General features: G+C 43.6%; 2 protein-coding genes across 2 annotated transcripts; one reads left to right on the top strand and one right to left on the bottom strand.

Moving 5' to 3' along the window:
- Positions 1–566: 566 nt before the first annotated feature.
- LOC126501742 (uncharacterized) lies at positions 567–7,216 on the top strand. Its single transcript, XM_050142582.1, is given in 1 exon segment — positions 567–7,216. A coding segment is annotated over 1 exon segment (5,613 nt). The 5' UTR covers positions 567–1,167; the 3' UTR covers positions 6,781–7,216.
- A 9,136-nt stretch (positions 7,217–16,352) lies between these two features.
- LOC126501761 (putative olfactory receptor 2B8) lies at positions 16,353–17,297 on the bottom strand. The gene has a single exon (XM_050142612.1). It carries the CDS (start codon positions 17,295–17,297, stop codon positions 16,353–16,355), a length of 945 nt encoding a protein of 314 aa, XP_049998569.1.
- Between the last annotated feature and the right edge of the window lie 5,995 nt (positions 17,298–23,292).

Here is a 23,292-nt window from a genome sequence, read left to right as displayed (position 1 = left end):
GATGAATATCCATCTTTTTAAAGGTCTTTTGGATGAATAGAGCCAACAGAATATATGTAATTATGAAAGAGGATTTATTAGATTGATTCATAGGATTAGAGACTGGCAAGTCCCACAGTGACTACCTGAAAGGGAGGGGTGAGAATAGGTAGAGACCCAGGGGGACTCATGACGTAATCCTAACTTGAAGAGGAAGATCTGGAAGTACCGCGGAGATTTGCTAGTGCAAGTCTGCATTCAGAGGTTGAAGATGCTGGAATCGGACATCCATGAAGTCTGTGGCTGCAGGTCAAAAAAGTAGCAGCTGAAGGGCCAAGTGTGCTTGAATGTGAGGTCTTCCCTTCTGTTCCCGTGATTCACCCAGGCCCCTAGCCTACTGGATAGAGCTGCCCACAGCAGAATGGCTCTTTACTGACCGATTATGTCAATCTTCTCTGAAAGTGTCCTCATAGTCACACCCTGAAGTTTATTTTACCCATTTTTTAAGTGTTTCTTGGTATAGTCAAGATGACAAACAAGATTAATTACAGTATCAATATCATGGAAGACAGCTCTAGAAGGCATTCTGAAAGACTTTGAGACACCTTAGCACTACTGCACCCCCCATCCTGGGAACCAGGCCTCTAGCATTAGGAGGCACCTTAGCACTACTGCACCCCCCTTCCTGGGAACCAGGTCCCTAGTAACCAGCCACGCGTGCACGGGAGCTTTGAGTACTTTCCATCCCCATTGTAGTCTTTCTCCAATAGACCCGGACCCTGGAACTGGGGTGAGACGACCTGCAGGTGTTCCTCCTTGTAACCGCCATAACATTGATCAAGTAGAGTTAGCTGACCATTGTATGAACTAGTCAAAACAGTTGACAAATGATTTTTGGACTTTCCCTTTGATTCTGTACTACCCCCTCCCTGAATTTGTGGTTTTTTCCTTTAAAAGAGCTTGTAATAGACAAAGCAGGGTCCTTCTCCTCTCGAGGCTGAGGGACCTCTGCCGTGGCAGAATAAAAATTCCTCTTGCTATTGCATCAACCGTGCTGTGAGTGTCTCTTGGGGCGACCTCCTCCTTGGTGGGGCTTTAGGGCCCAACATTTGGTGCGTTGGCCGGGAAGTGCTGGTCGCCCTCAGACCCATTCCTGACCCGGTTGGAGGTAAGAGCGCGCTTGTCTGAATGTTTTATGTTCGTCTATTTCTGTTATTGTGCCTTATGTTTATGATCATCAGGGATTTGGAGGAACATTGTACCTGCGCAGGGCTAGTATTTGAAAGGGACCAGGCAGTGGGACAGACGTGTCCGGGAACACTCCCTGGCCCAGCCGTGGAGGACGCTTCACAGGCAATTTGTGAAACTAGGAGCGACCAGGTCATCTTAGTTTCTAGAGAGTGTGGTTCTTATCGCCCACTCCCTTCCAGGTTTGTAATATCAGTTTTACATCAGTCTGTTGCCGCGCGGCTCTCGGTCTTGAGTCTGTGTCTGTCATTTTGTATTGTTGTTTTTGTCTTTGTGTTTGTTTTTGAGTTGGAATCTAGTACAATGGGACAACAAATAACCACCCCCTTAACTTTGACTTTAGACCACTGGAAAGAGGTTGAGGACAGAGCTCACAACCAGTCTATGGTAATCCGAAAGAAACGCTGGCAAGCGTTCTGTTCCGTGGAATGGCCCACTTTCGGAGTGGGCTGGCCACAGGACGGAACATTTAATCTGAATATTATTTTGCAGGTTAAGACAAGAGTCTTTCAGCCTGGCCAGCAGGGCCATCCTGATCAAGTTCCTTACATCGTAACTTGGGAGAGCTTGTCCAGAGACCCTCCGCCCTGGGTCAAACCATTTGTCCTGCCTGCGGGAGCCGGAAACCCAGTACCAGCTCCCTGGCCCTCCACCACCCCTTTGACTCCGAGGGCGGCAGCAACCCCAACTGCCCCTCCCCTGGACCCGTTGTCCTCTCTCTTCCCCATGCAGGAGCGACCGAAACAGAAGTCCCAGACCCAGACACCACCAATCCTCTCTGACAATCAGTCAGACCTCCTGCTTTTTGACCCTCCTCCTCCTTATCCCCGGCCTCTTCTGCCCCAGGCCGAGGCAGCCCCCCTCGCGCCTGTTCCTGGGGAACCTGCTGAACCTGATATAGACCCTGACAGGCCCCCTAGCCCTGACACGACTGATACTGCTGAGGGGGGGCCTAACTCGCAGCCAGCAGGCCGGCTGCGGCTCCGCAGAGGGACATCTGCAAGGGAAAGGTGGACTTCCCAGGCACTACCCCTCCGCTCAATGGCTGACCAATTTCAATACTGGCCTTTTTCAGCCTCTGATCTTTATAACTGGAAACTTCATAACCCCTCCTTTTCCCAGGACCCCCAGGCCCTTACTGCCCTTATAGAATCTGTTCTGATTACTCACCAGCCCACTTGGGATGATTGCCAACAGCTTTTGCAGATACTTCTCACTACAGAGGAGAAACAGCGTGTTTTCCTTGAAGCTCGGAAGAATGTCCTGGGAGCTGACGGAAGGCCAACCCAGTTGCCAAATGAGATAGAGGATGCCTTCCCTTTGACCCGACCCAATTGGGACTTCAATACTCCAGCTGGTAGGGAGCGACTTCGTCTCTACCGTCAGATTCTGTTAGCGGGTCTCCAAGGGGCTGGCAGACGGCCCACTAATTTGGCTAAGGTAAGAGCAATAATACAGGGGCCTGAGGAAACACCTGCAGGATTTCTAGAAAGGCTATTGGAGGGGTACAGAATGTACACCCCTTTTGATCCCATGGCAGCGGATCGCCAGGCTGATATAATAATGTCTTTTATAAGCCAGTCAGCACCTGATATTCGTAGCAAGCTGCAGAGGATGGAGGGACTGCAGGGTTACTCCCTCCAAGATTTAGTAAAGGAGGCAGAGAGAATTTTTAACAAAAGAGAGACACCAGAGGAAAAGGAAGAAAGAAGGCGCAAGGAACAGGAAGAGAGAGAGGACAAACGAGATAAAAAGCGTAGTCGTGAGTTAAGTAAGATCTTGGCCACAACAGTACGCAGTATAGAGCAACCTAAGAAGCGCCAGGACAAGGATAGGGGAGACAAAAGGCGGCCACGAGTGGACCGAGATCAATGTGCCTATTGCAAAGAAAGAGGACATTGGATCAAGGACTGCCCAAAACGTCCAGCTGAACCCAAGAAAAAGCCAGTTCCTGTCCTAGCCCTGGAAGACAGTGATTAGGACAGTCAGGGCTCAGAGCCCCCCCCTGAGCCCCGGGTAACCCTTCTAGTGGGGGGGCACCCTACCACATTTTTGGTAGATACTGGAGCCCAGCATTCGGTCCTCACACAAGCAAATGGACCTTTGAGTTCAAAAACCTCTTGGGTTCAGGGGGCCACCGGGGGAAAAATATACCGATGGACCACAGAAAGAAAAGTTAATTTAAACACTGGTCAAGTGACTCATTCCTTCCTCATGGTGCCAGAATGCCCCTACCCATTGCTGGGCAGAGACCTCCTGTCCAAAGTTGGGGCACAAATTCACTTCTCAGAAAATGGGGCCTCAGTTACTGACAATACTGGCCAGGCTCTTCAAATTCTAACTTTAAGATTGGAGGACGAACACAGACTGTTTGAACTGCCTCCTCCCCCGGAGCTGCCCATCGATAACAAATGGCTCCGTGATTTCCCCCAGGCCTGGGCGGAAACCGCAGGTATGGGGCTGGCAAGCAATCAACCTCCTTTGATAATAGAGTTAAAACCATCAGCCACTCCAGTTTCCATAAGACAATACCCCATGAGCCGCGAGGCCCGAGAAGGAATCAGGCCCCACATTCAGAGACTTTTAACATTGGGCATCTTAAAGGCCTGCCATTCCCCCTGGAACACACCTCTTCTCCCAGTAAAGAAGCCAGGCACAGGGGACTACAGACCAGTCCAAGACTTAAGGGAAGTTAATCGCCGCACTCTAGACATTCATCCTACGGTGCCCAATCCTTATAATCTCTTAAGTACCCTGCCTCCGACCCATGTATGGTACTCAGTACTTGATTTAAAAGATGCTTTTTTCTGTCTGAGACTTAGCCCTCAGAGCCAGCCATTGTTTGCCTTTGAATGGAAAGATCCTGATTCAGGAGTTTCTGGGCAGCTCACCTGGACGAGACTACCCCAGGGATTCAAGAATTCTCCAACTCTATTTGATGAGGCCCTACACCAGGATCTGGCCAGTTTTCGCACCGCCAATCCAGAGGTAATCTTACTCCAATATGTAGATGACCTCCTGCTGGCCGCAGAGACTGAGCAAAAATGCCTCAGAGGGACTCGAGCCCTACTCACCAGATTAGGTGAACTGGGCTACAGGGCATCTGCTAAAAAGGCACAGATCTGCAAGAAGCAAGTAGCCTACCTGGGGTACCTCTTGGAGGGTGGACAGAGATGGTTAACAGACAGTCGGAAGCAGGCCGTGGCACAAATTCCCCCTCCCAAAGGGGCGCGAGAGGTCCGAGAGTTTCTGGGAACTGCCGGTTTCTGTAGGTTATGGATACCGGGTTTCGCTGAAATGGCCGCCCCACTGTATCCGCTTACCAAAGCCAACGTCCCTTTCTTCTGGGGAGAGGACCAACAACGGGCTTTTGATAAAATAAAAAGGGCCCTCCTTTCGGCCCCTGCTTTGAGTCTCCCTGATGTCACCAAACCATTCACCTTATACGTAGATGAGAACAAGGGAGTAGCAAAAGGGGTGCTGACTCAGAAACTGGGACCCTGGAAAAAACCAGTGGCTTACATCTCCAAAAAGATGGACAATGTGGTGACAGGATGGCCCCCTTGCCTCCGTATGGTAGCAGCTGTAGCTACCCTGGTCAAAGATGCAGACAAATTGACTCTGGGCCAACCGCTGACTATAATAGCACCTCATGCTTTAGAGACTATAATTCGTCAACCCCCTGATAGATGGCTCTCGAATGCCCGTATAACCCACTACCAGTCGTTATTGCTCAACCCTGAACGTATCACATTTGGAAATGCGACGTTACTGAACCCCGCTACCTTGCTCCCCAATTCGGAACCCACTGTTTGGGTACCTCATGACTGTCATCAGATATTGGCAGAATACCACGGGACCAGGGAGGATTTGACTGATTGCCGGCTCCCTGATGCAGATTATACCTGGTTCACAGACGGCAGCAGCTTCTTTAAAGAAGGTGAGCGAAAGGCGGGGGCGGCGGTGGTGGATGGACAAAATACCATATGGGCACAGGCATTGCCCCCAGGAACCTCTGCCCAGAAGGCAGAATTAATAGCCCTGACTAAGGCTTTAGAACTAGCAAAGGGACAAAAAGTAAACATATATACAGACAGCCGTTATGCATTTGCAACGGCCCATGTCCATGGGGAAATTTATAAAAGAAGAGGACTGCTAACTTCTGCTGGAAAAGAAATTAAAAATAAGACTGAAATCCTGGGACTATTAAAGGCCCTCTTCTTACCCAAGAAGGTGAGCATTATTCATTGCCCAGGACATCAGAAGGGCAATGATCCTATTGCCAAAGGAAATCAGATGGCAGATGAGATGGCTAAAAAGGCTGCGCTTAACTCAGAAATATTATCCTTGGCAGAGGCACCACCCTCCACAGAAGATCATTTCCAATATTCAACCCAGGATCTAGAGACTATTCAGAAACTTAATGCAGACTTTGATGAACAACAAAAAGCTTGGAAATATCAGGGCAAAACCATGTTGCCCAAGAAAGATGCTTTTGAACTGGTCACTCAAATGCATCGATGGACTCATTTAGGACATAAAAAGATTAAATCTCTTATAAAAAAGACAGATTTTTATATTCCAGGTCTTAACTCACTCATACAGCAAGTGACATCAACTTGTGTCCCCTGTGCCAAGGTAAACGCAAAACGGCAAAGTGCCCCAGAGGGCATAAGAATAAGGGGAGACCGACCTGGTACTCATTGGGAAGTGGATTTTACTGAAATAAGGCCAGGAAAATATGGTAATAAATATCTCCTAGTTTTTATAGACACCTTCTCCGGTTGGACTGAAGCTTTCCCCACCAAACGAGAAACGGCTCAAATGGTGGTGAAGAAGATACTAGAAGATATTTTTCCTCGGTTTGGCCTGCCTAAGGTAATCGGGTCTGACAACGGCCCAGCCTTTGTCTCCCAGGTAAGTCAGGGTATGGCCAAGACACTGGGGATTAATTGGAAATTACATTGTGCATACAGACCCCAGAGTTCAGGACAGGTAGAAAGGATGAATAGAACCATAAAGGAGACTTTATCCAAATTAGCTTTGGAATCTGGCGTTAGAGACTGGGTACAGCTCCTTCCCCTAGCCCTGTTCCGGGTGCGGAACACCCCTTCTCGGCTTGGACTTACTCCCTATGAGATCCTATATGGGGGGCCTCCCCCATTGGCCTCCTTTAGGGCCCCTCCTGACCCCGCTACTCACAAACCTGATTTGCAGGCGCGGCTAAAAGCACTTCAGATCGTCCAGGCCCAAGTGTGGAGACCCCTAGCTGCTGCCTACCAGCCTGGGCATCCGGAGATCTCGCACCCGTTCCAGGTTGGCGATTCTGTGTACGTGCGGAGACATCGGTCCCAGAACCTTGAACCTCGCTGGAAGGGACCCTACACCGTGCTTCTTACGACACCTACTGCCCTCAAAGTGGACGGTATTGCAGCCTGGATCCACGCGTCTCACGTCAAGCCGGCACCTCCACAGGACGACCCAGAACTTTCCAAATGGAAGCTTCAGCGTACCCAAAATCCTCTAAAACTGAGACTAGTCAAGGAAGCCTGATCCTGTCAAGCTTGCTGTTCTTTGCCCTGGTGTTTCCCTCCACATATAGTGCTAAGAACCCCCATACACCTCAGAACTTAACTTGGACTCTGACTAACTTTGAGACTGGGCAAGTCTTGAGGCTAGCCACTGGAGTTCATCCCCTAGGTACCTGGTTCCCCCAGCTAAAGTTTGACCTATGTGCCCTAGCAAAAGACTCTTGGGGAGATACTGAACGAACTCCCGAGAACTCTTATCCTACATGCAGATATTCTGAATGGTATATTTGTCCTGGGGGAAGACGAACTTGGCAATGTGGGGGGGCTGAAGTATTTTATTGTGCTGCCTGGGGATGTGAAACCAGTGTCAGTACCTCCTGGTTGGGGGCTAGCAAAGAAGACTTAGTCACTTTCACTCGTACCACATCAGGGGAATCTGAAATCACAATCACCTTCACGGAGAAGGGAAAAAAGGTTAGTTGGTTAACAGGCAATATATGGGGTTTACGGTTGTATAATCCAGGAGGGGAAGACATAGGAATTCTGTTCACCCTAAGAATTGTTATAACACCTCCCATGACCATGGCACTAGGGCCCAACCCGGTATTGCCTGACCAGGGACAGCTAGCCCTGGCTGAGGTCCCCCCCCCTTGCCAGGGCCTTGGGTCCCCCTTCAAGTCCTAAAAATCTTCCTGCTACCCCTGCTTCACCGCTGGCACTCTCTAATACAGGCCAGCGATTGTTTAATCTAATAGTGGGAGCTTTTTCTTTGCTGAATAGTACTGACCCCAATATGACAGAATCTTGCTGGCTATGCCTATCAGCAGGACCCCCATACTATGAAGGGATTGCAATATCTGGGGGTTTCAATAACACAACTAGCCAGGAGGGCTGCGCTTGGGGAGTTAGTCATAGACTAACTCTTACAGAGGTTACTGGTGCAGGGACATGCTTGGGAAATCCACCGGCTGCTTACAAACATTTATGTAATGAGACCCTTAAGAGCCCTAAAACTGCTAAAACTGGATACCTGATCCCCGATTCAGATAAATGGTGGGCTTGTAGTACAGGCCTGACGCCTTGCGTGGCAACATCAGTTTTTGATGGTACCAAAGATTACTGTGTGCTTGTTCGACTAGTTCCAAGGGTCATTTATTATCCTGCTAACACATTTGAGGATGAATTTGACAGGCACTCGAGCCGTTATCGGCGAGAGCCCATCTCTATGACTCTAGCAGTGATCTTGGGCCTTGGGGTGGCAGCTGGTGTTGGCACCGGTACTACTGCTCTAGTGCAGAGTTCCAAAATTCCCCAACATTTTGAGGAATTAAGAGCAGCTATTGACCAGGACTTAAGGGCCCTAGAACAATCTATCACCAAGCTTGCAGATTCAATAATCTCTCTTTCCGAGGTAGTGTTACAAAATAGGCGCGGGTTAGACTTGCTATTTCTTCAAGAAGGAGGACTCTGTGCTGCCCTAAAGGAACAATGTTGTTTCTACGTAGACCACTCTGGGGTAATTAAAGATTCGATGGCTAAGCTCAGAGAGAGGTTAGACAAGAGACAGAGAGAGAGAGAGGCACATCAAAATTGGTTTGAAGGCTGGTTTAACCGCTCCCCCTGGTTCACGACACTCATTTCCACCATCACTGGTCCCTTGATCATTCTATTACTCATCCTAACCTTTGGGCCCTGCATCCTCAATCGACTCCTGATGTTCATTCGTGAGCGACTTAGCATTACTCAAGCTTTGGTGTTGACCCAGCAATATCATGCCCTTAGGGATAATCCCTGAGAATCTCAAGATTGAGATTCGACCAAATCAAAGGGGGGAAATGAAAGACTTTGAGACACCTTAGCACTACTGCACCCCCCATCCTGGGAACCAGGCCTCTAGCATTAGGAGGCACCTTAGCACTACTGCACCCCCCTTCCTGGGAACCAGGTCCCTAGTAACCAGCCACGCGTGCACGGGAGCTTTGAGTACTTTCCATCCCCATTGTAGTCTTTCTCCAATAGACCCGGACCCTGGAACTGGGGTGAGACGACCTGCAGGTGTTCCTCCTTGTAACCGCCATAACATTGATCAAGTAGAGTTAGCTGACCATTGTATGAACTAGTCAAAACAGTTGACAAATGATTTTTGGACTTTCCCTTTGATTCTGTACTACCCCCTCCCTGAATTTGTGTTTTTTTTCCTTTAAAAGAGCTTGTAATAGACAAAGCAGGGTCCTTCTCCTCTCGAGGCTGAGGGACCTCTGCCGTGGCAGAATAAAAATTCCTCTTGCTATTGCATCAACCGTGCTGTGAGTGTCTCTTGGGGCGACCTCCTCCTTGGTGGGGCTTTAGGGCCCAACAATTCTATTAGTTAGGACATAGCTGAATTCAACAACACTATCAATTAACTGTACCACACTGATTGCTATACACTACTTGACTGAAGAATGTTGTGGGGGCCCAAAAATGTGAGCCAGTTTCTAAGTTGACCAAAGGTCAGAGAGTTGGAACTTACCTCTATTCCTCCAAGGTTATTGTGTTTCTACCTCAAACAAAGGTCCCACCTAGATTCAGAACAGAGAGTTCTGCTTTCTCAAGGTTATTGTCAGCAGGTGTGGCTAACAGCCAGCCCTTGTTCAGAAATAGAGAAGTAGACACGTTTCTAAATCAAACAAAAGTCTAAGGATCCAACTAAGTTCCACTTCCCTTAAGGAGATAACAATGAATTTCACCCAGGGAGCAGTTTACCTACAGAATGTTTTGGTCTAGGGTGTGAATGTGACTTGTTTTGTACTAGCAACAGAATGTTTATCTACTGCAGGCGTAGATCACGACCTTCAACTGGTTGTTCATTTCCTTGTAACGTGTTAATGCAGTTTTTTTTTAAAATCTTACTCCTATCTTTTGTGGTCAGAAGTATTTTAAGCTATTGGAAATTAAACATGGGTGGCTTTCAGTATTGACTAGAACTTCCTCCCGATACTATCCTATTTTTCTGTCTTATTATTTTCACATTTTTGTAGTCTTCACTATATTTCTAAATCCCTACTCCCCTATCCTGGCAAGAGGTGTTTCTGTTGAGGCTAATCCCTGACACAATGTGAGAGCATGCATGTTGTTCAAGTTCATATGGGTAAGCATGGAGATAATTCATATTCTCATCTATAAACACATCTTCATAAATTAAAGAAAGAGAAGTAGTATAATGTGAACTCTGCCATCACAGGCAAACAAGTGTAAGCTAGAAGCTACTAAGAGAAAGATAACTGAAAGAGCCCCACATGGTAGCATATTAAACTGGAGCTGTAGTTACAGTTGTGAGAGCTGCCTGGTATGGATGCTGGGGACTGAATCCTGTTACTCTAGAGGAGCAGCCAAAGCTCATAACTGCCAAGTGATCTCTCTAGCTCTCAACGGTGCTTCCCAATACATCCATGCTAAAGAAATGTGAAGAGAGAGTTGAAATATAATTGAGCCAAGTGAAGAGATAATTTCTCAAAGTTTCTGCACGAAAGCAGTGCATGCAGGGAAAATTATGGCATGGGATGCATCATTAGAAAAGATAAAAGACCTAGAATCAACAGTGCAAAGTTTTACTACAGGAGACTAGAAAATGAAGAACAACTGAAATCCAAAGTCAGTACAAAAAGTAAAACAAACAAAGACAACAAACAAACAAAATGAAACCACAGCAAAAATAATTTAGAGTAGAAATAAATGAAACTGAAAACAGAAAATAATTAATGGAGATCATCAACAGAACCTTTCTCAAATGCTTCTGAATAATGAAGATAAGATGCCTTCCTTTCATAAAAAAGAAATGGAGAGGCCAGTAGCAAAGCCTCCTGTTATGGTTTGAATGATTTTACCCAAAAAAGATATTGTACCCATAAATGTAGCTTTGTTTGGAGACTAGATCTTTGCAGATGTAAGCAATTGAGTGCATATTTGATTTAAAAGGTCCCGTATTCAATGTGATTGCTCCTTCAAGAGTATATGTTGTGCCCCAGAATCTGGACCCCTAAAACCCACCAAGAGACCAGATCTGATGCAAAAACAAAGTCTTTAATTTCTGAGTTTGAACCGGGGCCTCCTGTCCATTTGACATAGCGGGCAGCGTAGGAGAGACCCCTGGCAACGGGAGAACAGACCATGTATTGGGGCTGGGCAAGAAGGAATCTGGAGGTCTGCAAACTACATACATAGTGAGAGTCTCAGGATTGGCACACTTCTGGACTGGCCATACCTGTCCGAAGTCAACTGGCCAGCTGCAGCTGTGGAAGGCCAGTCTGGGAGTCGTTATTATGGTTACTGCATTCGTCCCTTATCAGTAAGGCACATTCAGAGCCCACCAGCTAGGTTCTAATTGGTTCCTTGTTATATGGAAGATATCTTATAGTTGACCCTCAACAACTAGGGCAGAGTTGGGGCACCACACATCCTGCTGTATAAATCCCGCTGAGTCAGGAGCGTACATCCTGCTGGGTTTTTTCCTGCAGCCTGTCATGGCTGGGAATGGCCAGGGTAGGGATCTGAGCAAGGGCCTGGGCTCTTCCTATAGAGACACAGAGCTAGGTAGGTGGGCAGAATGTCACATGAAAATCGAAAAACTAGAATGTTGTGTCTATCTTCCAATGAATACAAAAGAATACTGACAGCAGCAAAGGCCAAAAGAAAGGCCAGGAGCAAGGCAGGCATAGCAGCTCATAGCAGGAGGTAGAGACAGGAGGTTCAGTTCAATGTTTTAGTGAGTGCAGCTGCAAGGGAAAAGAGAGTTGTCTGCTGGTAATCAAAGTGATGGACTCACAGGAACTCACACGTTTCCTGGCCTTTCCCTTACTTTCCCCACTTCTACTCCAACGTGCCTGGAGGAGAAGGGAGGGGCAGTGGTCTTTAGGAGAACTCTCAGGTTTGGAGGCTTTTTCCCCCTTACCTGCTGAGGTTTGAGAGCTAGCTCTCTTTTGACTGGTCCTTATTCTATACTGTCATGTTGATCACCTAGCCAATCACGGCTTGCTTGAGTCTCTGTGAGTTTAAGCAGCGAGGCTCCTAGGTCCTAGGAGAGCATGCCCCCGAGGGAAGCAAAGCAAGACTGTTACAACAGAGGGAAAAGAAGGAAGAAGGCTCCAGCCTTTCCAATTCCTGACAAACATTGCAAGTGAACCTGTCTTCCCAGGTCAGTCATTGTAGTCTTCTCGGTTCGCAGCTGGGTGAGACTGATGATTTATTTTCTGCTTTTTTGGTGTTCATAGCGTTGTGGAAGCGAGGCAGTAAGGAGGAAGCTCCCAGGTGAGTACCAGCTTGATTTCTCCATATTCCATGATTCAACTACACGATGTCTTCACCAAATAGAGTTTTACCATCAAGTTCTGAAAGGCAGCCAAGAATAGTATTAATAGCCTGAAATACAGAAGGTATTAAAAGTAAACCACCAACCCCAGAAGGTTAACTATGCTTAAAAAAACAGGCAGTAGATAATCTCACACAGCAAAACCCAAAGAAGGGAAACACACATGCACACACACACACACACACACACACACACACACACACACACACCAGCAACAAAATATCAGGAATTAACAATCATTGCAGACTCTAAGAGACCACAGATACCAGCCCAGTATACTATACCCAGCAAAATTGTGAAGCACCAATAGATGAAGAAAACAAAGTCAAATTAAGAAGTAGGTTTAGTGTTTTGATTATTATGTGTCAAGAAGATTTTTTTCTCATCTAATCTATTTGATGCCCTGTAAACTTGTACCTTTCTAGACATTTCTTTCCTTAGGTTGGAAAATTTTTCTTCTATGATTTCATTAAATATATTCTCTCCTTAAAACCTGCCCCAAAACCCTAGACTGTACCCCCTACCCTGGACTCACACTACAACCCACAGATCCTGGAGTTTTATAGGAGGCCATGGTGGAACAAGGGACTCTAGGCAAGATACTACCCACTGCCCACTAAACCCCTTTAAGCATGACCAACAACCCCAGATTGCACACACACACACACGTACACATGCGTACACACATATACACACACACCCCGCTCCATATCCTGGCCTACAACTTCAGGAGACTTCTACTTTAGCAGAGGTCAGGTCAGATCTAGGAACTTCAGACTTCTGTTTCACCAGAGGCCAGGCCTGATCTAGAGACCCCCAGACTACATCCCCTCTCCTGTTATCCATATCCTGGTCTACAACTTCAGAAGAAGACTTTATCAATAAGACCAGCCTGGATCTAAAGTCCAGAGGGGACACACTACTGGACCAGAAGATTTATTAGTCCTAAGAAGCCTTGAATATTTAGGCCAGAAGATCAGAGAAGAAAGAGAAACCAAAGAGCCAACTACCCACCCAACAAAGACAAATGCAAGAACCAATGCCTAGACCTATAATCATTCCAAATCCAGATGCCTAAATGCCAGTATAAAAACACAATCAGTAACAGAAAGGGCAGTATGGCACCACCAGAGTTCAACTATCCTACAACAGCAAGACCTAAACAATCTAACACAGCTGAAGCACAAGAAAATGAACTTAAAAATGACTTTATAAAGTTGATAGAGTTCCTTAAGGAGGATATGAAAAATTCCTTAAAGAAATTGAGGAAAAGACAAACAAAAATTTGAAGAAAACAATAAATTCCTAAAGAAAGCCAAGGAAAAACAGTTGAAGAAAACTGTTCAAGGCCTGGAAATAGAAATAGAAGCAAGAAAGAAAATGCAAATGAAGGGAATCCTGGAAATGAAAAATCTGGGTGAGTCCAAGGTCCTCCCACTTCTATTCAGGTCCAGAAAGGTGAGCATCCAAACAGGCTAGGCTCCCACAGAGCCAGTTCATGCATTAGGATTGAAACCTAGTGCCATTGTCCTTGGCTTCTCATCAGCCTTCATCGTCCGCCATGGAGTGGGGGGGGAGGGGGAGAGGGAGTGGGGAGAGAGGGATAGGAGTGGGGGGAGGGGGCGAGAAATGGAAAGGGGAGGAGGTGGAAATTTTTTTCAACAACTAAAAAAAAATAAACAAAACAATCTGGGTGAGTGAACAGAAACTACAGACGCAAGCATTGCCAACAGAATACAAGAGATGGAAGAGAGAATCTCAGGAGTTGAAGACATGGTAGAGGAAATCGATTCATCAAAGAAACTGCTAAATCAATCTTTGGGGCCAGAGAGATAGCTCAGTGGTTAAGAGCATTGGCTGCTCTCCCAGAGGACCCAGGTTCAAGTCTCAGCACCCACATGGTATCTCACAACTGTCTGTAATTCCAGTTCTGGAGGATCTGGCATCTTCACACAGACATACATGCAGCAAAACACCAATGCACATAAAAATAAGTAAATCTTAAAAAAAAAATCTGCAGGGGAAACTGTGAAGAAGAAAGCAGGTTTTTTTTTTTTTTTTTTCTGGTTTTCTGGTTAATCCTTAGACTGCAAAATACAGCTAGAGTGTGTGATAAGTACTGGGTTGAGATAGAAGAAAAAGATTTGTGGGTAGAAGGCAAGATGGAGGAAGTGTCCAGCATACAGCAATGCAATGCTCCCATGTGGCAATGTAAAGATACAGCTAAGGAATCCTCAAACTAAGTGGCTCTTAGTTACTCATTACGAGTAACAGATGACAACACAGAATCAAGAATATGTTTGAACTGAACAATACAGAAGTTACCAGAGAGACCATTTCAGAGGATGAAGACATCGATTCAAAATGCTCACCACCCACAACCAATCTTCAGCCATCATATAGCTGGGCAATTTTGAGAAAGAAGATTAATATACCTCATAAGTGTAAAGGAGGCACAAGGACAGGGAGGGACAGGTTTCTCTGGTATTGTGTACCTATGCTGCGTGTAGGATGATGTCACTTCCTCCAGGACACACATGCAGAGCATAGACTCTCAGAGGTAAAATCTCTGGCCAGGTTTTGGTAGCAACCTTTAAGCCTAGCACTCAGGGGTCAGAGTAGGTGAAATCTCTGTGGGTCTGAAAGCATCCCAGAGAGCATAGACTCTCAAAAATAAAATCTCTGGCCAGGTTGTGGCGGTTACTTTAAATTCTAGCCCTCAGGGGTCAGAGCAAGTGGAATATCTGGGTTTGAAACTGTCCTAGTCTATATATCAAGTTCCAGGCCAGTCAGAGCCACACTGGGAGACCCTGTCTCAAAAACAAAGAAACAAACAAATAATCCCCCCCACAACAACAACAACAAAAACAAAGAAGGAAATAAAAACTCTGTGTTGTGCTGATGTAATCAGACAATGTAGTTGACAGTAGTCTTGTTATGGAAAAGCTTTATCCCAGAAGTGTAAAAAAAAAAAATCAGTGGAGGTGAGAGGGTTGAAATTTAAAGTCCTATAAATGTCAGATGACTCATTGAAAGTATCAGTGTTACATTTTTTAGACAAAACACAGTGCCATTGCTTCAGACTTGGTAATATCTATGATTTGCATTCACCAAGGGTCTTACAATATACCTCCATGAATAAAAGGAAACTGTTGTATGAAATTTATGTATCATAAAACCAATATATTTTCAATGACACTAGTTGTTATGGATGTAAAGAAAAGTCAAATAAATTGTCTTTAAAATAAATCAGTCTTTCGTACTGTACACTAAAAATAATCAGAAGTCATTAGATGTTATCAGTACAGAGACAAAATTGCTAAAGAGCTCAGCACTTCACTAATTGATTTTAGAGGACACAAAGAAATCTTGGTTCCATCATTTCATTTACATAATAGCAAACCTTCAAACCTGCTGTTGTCAAAGTAAGAAACATTCAAGAAAATGTTTATGAGCACACTGAGTTTTCCAGATAATTTAATTGTGTTTTTTTTGCTTTATTTTTATAAATATGTTTCAGTATACACTACTATATTTATATACATAAAATGTTTAAATACCTTAAAATCATTGGTTAATTAAAATGTTTTTGGGTTTGTATTGAGTTTTGTGAAAACATTCATTCATACACAGACACACAAAACACATATTAACATATTGTTTTAAGACATTACACAGTTAATTGATGGCAATTAAAATAGTAAAAAGTTTAATTTTAAAATTATAGCATTTCACTCTAAATTTTGCTTCAAGATTTGCCCACTGAATCGTATGTTTTAAAAGACAGGGTCTAACTCTTACTATGTATCCCTAATGGGCTTGATACTCAATAGACAAAACCTCGCTTTGAACTTAATGATTCTCCTGACTCAGACTCTCTGGTTCTGGGGTTACAAGCATATACCATTACACACAGTAGATGGCACTTGTGAAAAGAAAAGCACGTGACTATACAGAAATTATATGTACTTATAATTTACTCCATATGGCAGTCCAATAAGATACAACTAATTTATGTTATCTTATCCTACTTATATTTTCTCTATAAGGTCTAACTCCAAGGTAACAAGACTTATCTTAGATCTGATCTCTGATTATCTACCTATCATCTATCGCTTATCGTTTATTCATCTATCAACCCAATTGAGTTCCCCAAACAGTGCTTGCTACACAGATGATTTATGGGTTTAAGTGAAAACTAGGATTTAATTCACAGAGCTTAAGTGTTTAGAACTGCAATTTTTGCATTAACTCTTTCTTGAATCTGTGCTTCTCCCGATTATTCTCCTTAGTGCACTTTTGACTTCCTTGTTCCTCAGAGTGTAAATCAGGGGGTTCAACAAAGGAGTTACCAGAGTATAGAAAAGTGCAATGCTTTTATTCACTTCCTGTGAGTAACTGGAGGGAGGCTGGAGGTACATGGAGATGAGGGTGCCGAAGAAGATAATCACTACCAGAAGGTGAGAGCCACAGGTTCCAAAGGCCTTCCGCCTCCCCTGGGCTGACTTTATCTTTAGAACGGCATGAGTAATGTGGCCATAGGACACTAATATAAGCGAGAGCGGTACCACCAAGAAGAAGACACTGACAGCGAAGAGTTCCGCCTCGTTAATGAAGGTGTTCGTGCAGGCCAGTTTCAGCATCACTGGAACTTCACAGAAGAAATGGTCCAGTCGGTTTCTGCCACAGAGGGGCAGAGTCATGGTCAATGCTGTCTGTACCATAGAATTGCCAAACCCTGTGAGCCAGGCAGTTATAACGAGCTGCAAGCAAAGCTGTGGGTGCATGATCACCATGTAGTGGAGGGGGCGGCAGACAGCGGCATAGCGATCGTAAGCCATCACCGATAAGAGTACACACTCCACTCCCCCAAGTCCCAGGGCAATAAAGAGTTGTGTCACACAGCCCCCATAAGTGATGGTCTTGTCCTTCCCCTTGAAGTTGAACAGTGTCTGAGGGACGGTGCAAGTAGTCAAGCAAAGATCCATGAAGGAGAGATTAGAAAGGAAGAAATACATGGGGGTGTGGAGGTGAGGGTCGACAATGGACAGCAGAATGATGGTGCTGTTGCCTAGGAAGCTCAAGAAATAGATGAGCAGGATGACCGTGAAGAGAGCTGTTTCCAGCTGAGGCCGGTTGGAGAAGCCCAGGAGAATGAAGCCAGAAAAGAGGCTGCCATTAGCTCTGTCCATTGCAGCCTACCTGTGGGAAACAAGAGAGCAACACTTAGGCGGAGGCTTCTTTCCGTTTCTTCTCCTAAGTAAATGCAACTGAACAGGGAAACTGGTCTCAGTTTTGCTGGAAAGCAGCTACTGTGTTGCAGTTTTCCACTGCGTCAGCATTTCCAGCATTTCCTATGTGTTTTCTTGCAAGAGCCCTGTCGCCGTCGCTGTTGTGTTCATTGAAGACATGAGCTTGTTAAGCTTTAAACAGGCTTCAAGAGAAAAGACTCAACTCTTTCTCTGGGTGGAGTCACTTAATAAATGGCAGGGGGTTGAATCCAAATCTGCAATATGGTCTCATAACTGCCAAGGACCCTGTGTTTTTGTTATTGGATGAACTTTAAAGCTATTTGAGTGTCTCAAGATTAAATCACATTTTCCTCAGTAAGATGCAAATTTGCTCTTGTCTTGATCCTTCTATCTTGGGTATCATAAAATAATTAAAGCATTTTGGAATGGTTTTCCTAGTTCTTTTATGCTAAGAGAAAGCATATGCATTTTCTGAAAATACATAGAGAAGGAAATGCAGCATTGACAACCAGTAGTGGAGCTCTGCATTTTAATGTATATGCAACAAGAATGTGGATAGGCCTGGAATCTAGAAGCATTCTAATGATTGGAGGGCCACTACTGTAAATGTTTTTTTTTTTTTTTTTGATTTCAGGGCACCAGCCTTGACTCCTCATCATCAGTGGCACCCTGCAAGGAGCTGGAGACTGTTTGCCCAGTGTTTGCTCTTTTCTTTTCTCTACTTTATAATAATAATAATAATAATAATAATAATAATAATAATAATAATAAACCTTCTCAGTGTAACAGAAATTTTTTCCAACTTTTGACTCTGAGTTTTCAAAAATATCAACTTTATAAAAGAATCCACTTTCCTATTTAAATAACTGGTCCTGAAGTCTCTAATGCATTTCTTTCTCTCATGATTTCCCATGATTCAAGTTTACTACTGCACATTACAAGGACCCCAGTATGCTGAACTCACAGTCTACAACTGAGCTACATTTCCAGCCCCGACAGCAGCATAACTATAACCTACAAAAGGTCTGGGCAACCGACAGAGGAGGGGGATGGATTAGAACAAAATATAATGGCAGATACGTATGAAAACACCATAAAGAAATCATTTACTTTGCATACTAACTTAAAAAGTTAAAAAGTGTCTTCAATATTATATAGCATGAAAATAAAAATAAATTGGTCTGTGCAAATTTCTTGAGCGTATAAAAATAAAAACTGAAAATAAAATAGAATAAAACAATAACATAAGCTTAAAAACAGCCATAACTAGCTACACAAGGTAGTTCACCCATGTGATGTCAGAGTAGAAGGATGAGTTTTTCAAAACCATCTCCTGTTACATGGAAAATTCAAGACTGGGTGGGGCTAGATGAGACCATGTGTTTAAAAATGGCTATAGATTATTAGTAACTAATTTTGTATTACTGAAAGTGTTAGCTGTCCTGGAGGAAAGCCTTGAACAATAGCTATGCAACAGTTGCCTGTATAATGGTTGCTTTATTTCCCATACAATGGAAATGTTCGTGCTCCAAAACCCAGCCTGTTTGGAAAGATGTGGTTTCCTTTCCGCTTCTTCCCATCCACTGGAGGCAGATGTTGATAAGTAGTCATGATGCATAGTCTTGATTTCTTATTGCTGTCTTGTGTGCAATCTTGCCAGACCCTGCTAATCCTTTATAATCACCATTTGTCTATACAAATATAAAGGTTTCTTACTGGTTGAGGAGAAACCTTACCTTCTGTCTCTTGTGCCTTTCTTGTTGGACTCTTGGGTGCCAGATTCGTTATATTCTTTTCAGTGATTACTTTAGTGGCAGTAACTGTTATGACAAAAAGGAAGACAGTTTGGAATACATTCTAAAATCCAACAAAATGGGAGCAAAGTACTTGCATTCTAAGCATAAATCTGCAATTAATATGTTTTGAGATTTTAAAGTTTGATTTTCCACTCCCCTTTCCCAGCTGTTTCTCTTTCCAAACAGAAGAGCTAATGTTGTTGCCTTTCGTCCTGGGCTGAAACCCAGGAAGGCTCATAGCTAGAACCCTATTCCGTCTAAGAACTCATCAGCGAAAGCATGCTTTCCAGTGAGTTTACCATTTCTTTCTCTTTTAGATTAGCAGGGCTTGTTTCAAGAATTCCAAACATAGTGTCAACTTAAGAATCAGTTTTTATCCATTTCTGTTAGCACTTACCTTTGATTCTTCTTCCAAAGGTTATCAGTGTTCCATAGAAGATAATCTGAAGCAAGAAAACCATACACTTTTTCTAAAACATAAGTAATTCATTGTAATCACAAGGCAGAATCAAATCAGCACAGATTATTTCAAGATGTTTCCATATAGTCACATTAGTTCTCCAGCCCTGGCCATGATGAATATGAGAGCTATTATTTCGCAGTTCTGAAGGCTATAAAATCCAAAATCAAGGTATGAGCAGAAGTGGGATCTCTCTCGAACCTCTACAAACCTGAATCCTTTCTTGTGTCGTTTTGTCCTTCTCGTGGTTTACTGGCGCTGCTTGGAGTCCTGTGGGTTGTACGTGTGGAGCTTCAATCTCTGTCTTCACATCAAATGGCATTTTCTGTTTTTCTTCTAAACCTAGTAGCCATGGATTGAGGCTCACTAAATTAACTATAATGCTATGTTAACATGATTATATATGCAAAGGCAGGCACCAGAGTTTAGGATTTCTATTGTTTTTTTGGGAGGGGCGGGGGGAGTAAAATATGAAAATATCTTAATTGCATATATCAAATTATAATGCTTTCTTACTATAAATTCATTTCCATTGGGTAGTGTAAGACCAAAGATGAGCGTGTTAGTTCTAGCCTATTTCAAATTCATAAATGAGATAAATTGACCATGATGGTTGTTGACACTATGATTTAGATAGTATTTATTTCTTCTGCCTCACACATAGTGGAAGTCACTTGCCAGGAATACACAGATAAAGCTCTTCATTACACATCTTTGCTACAACCGAAAGATTGAAAACAACACAGATTGTACATTTTAAGACCTGCAAAATTTTAGACCTGTATTTAGTTTGAATGGAATAGAAAATATTTAAATCCTTTTCCTTCTGGCATGCAAGGTTACTCATCTCACTTGGAATTCAGGATCCTACTCTGGTCTAGAATTTATTCTATTAGTAAACTTATATACAGATAGTACTTCTCCAGGTAACACCCAGTATTCTATAGGGTCTAAATCAGAAGTTAAACAAACAACCTTAGCTGGCTTGGGAACACCTGAGCTGGTGTTGTATCAAAAATATGGAATCCTCTGAAGATGAGTAACAAAGATTGCAGACAGCCAGCTGCCTCCTGGAAGAAGTGAGGAGGTCTTTGAACCCTGAAGGCTGGTGTTGGCGGGAACATTAATATTAGGCAAATTAAAATAACATCTTCAAACATGGCACATTCTGTGATTATCAGTGTGTGAGTTTGGCTGAGGAACTGCAGGGCAGGGTTATGTGATGGGTAGGTAAAATAGAATTCTTAGAATAAATATAAATTTCACATGAAAGTATGCTTTAAATATGTTGTCCTATGGATGGTCTTTAAAAATGGATAATGACCCAAATGCTATGCAGGCCTTTGAATTTGATAGCAATTTCTTCAAAAGCTACTGCTGGTAAAACCTGGCTTTTCCCAGGAAGCTTTTCTTCCCATGAATTTCAGAGTCCTACAATGAAACAGAAGTTGAACTGGAATTCTGTGGCATCTGCCCATGTGTAAAAGGGCAAATGTTCTGTCAGAGGAATCTTTTTATGAGCTACCAAGTCCCCGGGTTTGCTTTGGGGATCGAGATGCTGGAGGATGTGTTTATTTCCAGTGGCCCCAAGAGTGCCTTGCCCTGTGTAGCTCATTAGTCCCCGTTCAGGTAGCCAGAGTTTGACGCCTTCAGGGAGCAGTGGAAGTGGAAGGTTCCGGAGAGGTCAAATGGATGGTTATCTATCCTATTGTCTCTGCTCCATCTCCATCTGACATGTAGTAGAGGTGCCACCATTTCAGGAGTCAGACTTTAAATTCTTCACCTTTCAGAAACACTTTTTTTTCCTACCTAAAGGGAAAGAGGTCCTCAAGTATAACATTCTGGGCCTTTCCCCCTATGACTCTGTGCTTGTTCTATTGATCCAGTACATTTTTTAATGGTGCTATTAACTGTATTACCTTCCAGAGTTTTTGAGACCTTGTCAGTCAGTCATACCTGGTCTACTCTATCTCATCAACCCTATGTCCATAGCCTAAAATATGCAAGTGTCTTCCATCAGAAAAATATCAAGAGGGGAGTGGATGTGATAGAGCATGTGTTGGAGGCCTTAAGTTCAAGCTGCAGGATTAAAAAAATAGACAAGGAGAAAAGAAGAATCCCACCATTTTCCTTTTTTTTTTTTAAATGACAGTTTCTCACTATATAGTGACTGGTTGACTTTGAACTCATGGGAATTCTCCTGCCTCACCCTCTCAGAGCACTGTAACTAAAGGTTTGAGCCACTGTGTCCAGCTCCTTTCAATCAGTTTTAATTCTTTTCATCCATTAACTTGGAACAATATATTCATATTCTTCTCCTCCCAACAAAAATCCCACGTGTCATGATTTCTTTGCTTATTACTCTGGTGACGGCACTTTCAGTGAGGTTTCTAACTCCCTTCCTGTCACGTGGTCCAGACACTCGATGTAATCTGATGTCACTGCTTTCCCATCTTTCAAGATGTTACATTCTTTAATAACAACCCGCTTTTCTCTGTTATTCCTTGAGCTCACAATTACCTGCTTTTTTTCTTTGCTAGGCACGAACCTGTGAATTTTTATTTTTGTTTAGTTTGCTTTTGGTGCTGAGGATTGAGCCCAGACTTCGTGCATGTTAATGAAATGCTCTCCTATGAAGCATACCACAGCACTTTAACTTTCTCTTGTAGTGCGAATAATAAAAACCCAGAGACAGATATTAGGATTCGAGCTGAAGATCAGAAAAGCAAAGTAGCCAGCCACTGGCTTTTACCTCTACCTCAGACCAGAATGGGCAATCATGTCTCCACGAATCCTCATACTAGGACCTAGCTGAGACCTACCTCCTCCTGTTTTATTTTCCTCTCTAGGGCTTGGATTAAAGGCATGCACCACCACCTCCCGACCTCTATGGCTAATTAGTGTGGTTGCTGGGATTACAGGTGTGTGCCATCACTCACTGCCCAGCCTCTGTGGCTGACTAGTGTGGCTGTTTTGCATTCTGATCTTCAAGCAAACTTTTTTTTTTTATTAAAACACAAATACTATACTACTATATACCACAGCACTTTAATTTTTTTCTACCTGGAATGGTCTCTCTAGTTGCCCAGGCTGACCTTGAACGCTTGGTCCACCTGCCTCAGTCTCCTGAGTAGCTGAGATTACAAATGGACAGCACAGTGCCTGGCTGAATTCTGTGTGTTTGCAGGGCTGGGGCAGAAGTCGACATCCAGTGTCTTCTTCACCTGTTCTCCACTGTAGTTTTTTGAGACAGGTTCTTTTTATTTATTTATTTATTTTTTTTTATTGAGAATAGGAAAAAAAAGTTTCCGCCTCCTCCCAGCCTCCCATTTCCCTCCCCTCCCCCACTCTTCTCCCCCTCCCCCCACTTTTCTCCCCCTCCTAAATAATGAGAATAGAACTTTAAAAGAAGGCCTAGTAGAATTAATAAGGTTAAGAGAATGTAAATATAATTTTGGATAAATAAAATGATTCAAGGATACTAGTGCTACATTTTTTGTAATCTATATTTTTAAGTATAAATTTGGATATTAAATACTATAATAAAAGGTTTTACAGCATTCACCTTATTTAAGTTATACATTTTGTTTGATTTTGTATACATTTTTAGTTAAAATGTATAATTATTGTATATTGCTATATATCCTATTTTGTGAAAAGGAAAAGTAGAATTTTTAAA

This window comes from Alexandromys fortis, unplaced genomic scaffold (assembly GCF_014885135.2).
Source record: "Alexandromys fortis isolate MF-2015 unplaced genomic scaffold, M_Fortis_MF-2015_v1.1 scaffold_5, whole genome shotgun sequence".
In the NCBI taxonomy this organism is placed as follows: domain Eukaryota; kingdom Metazoa; phylum Chordata; class Mammalia; order Rodentia; family Cricetidae; genus Alexandromys; species Alexandromys fortis.
The sequence above is the reverse complement of the archived record's forward strand: the minus strand, read 5'-3'. Positions and strand labels throughout refer to the sequence as shown.

Bases quoted from the DNA above. Each gene is read 5' to 3' on its own strand.
- LOC126501761 (XM_050142612.1), bottom strand. From the start codon at position 17,297: ATGGACAGAGCTAATGGCAGCCTCTTTTCTGGCTTCATTCTCCTGGGC.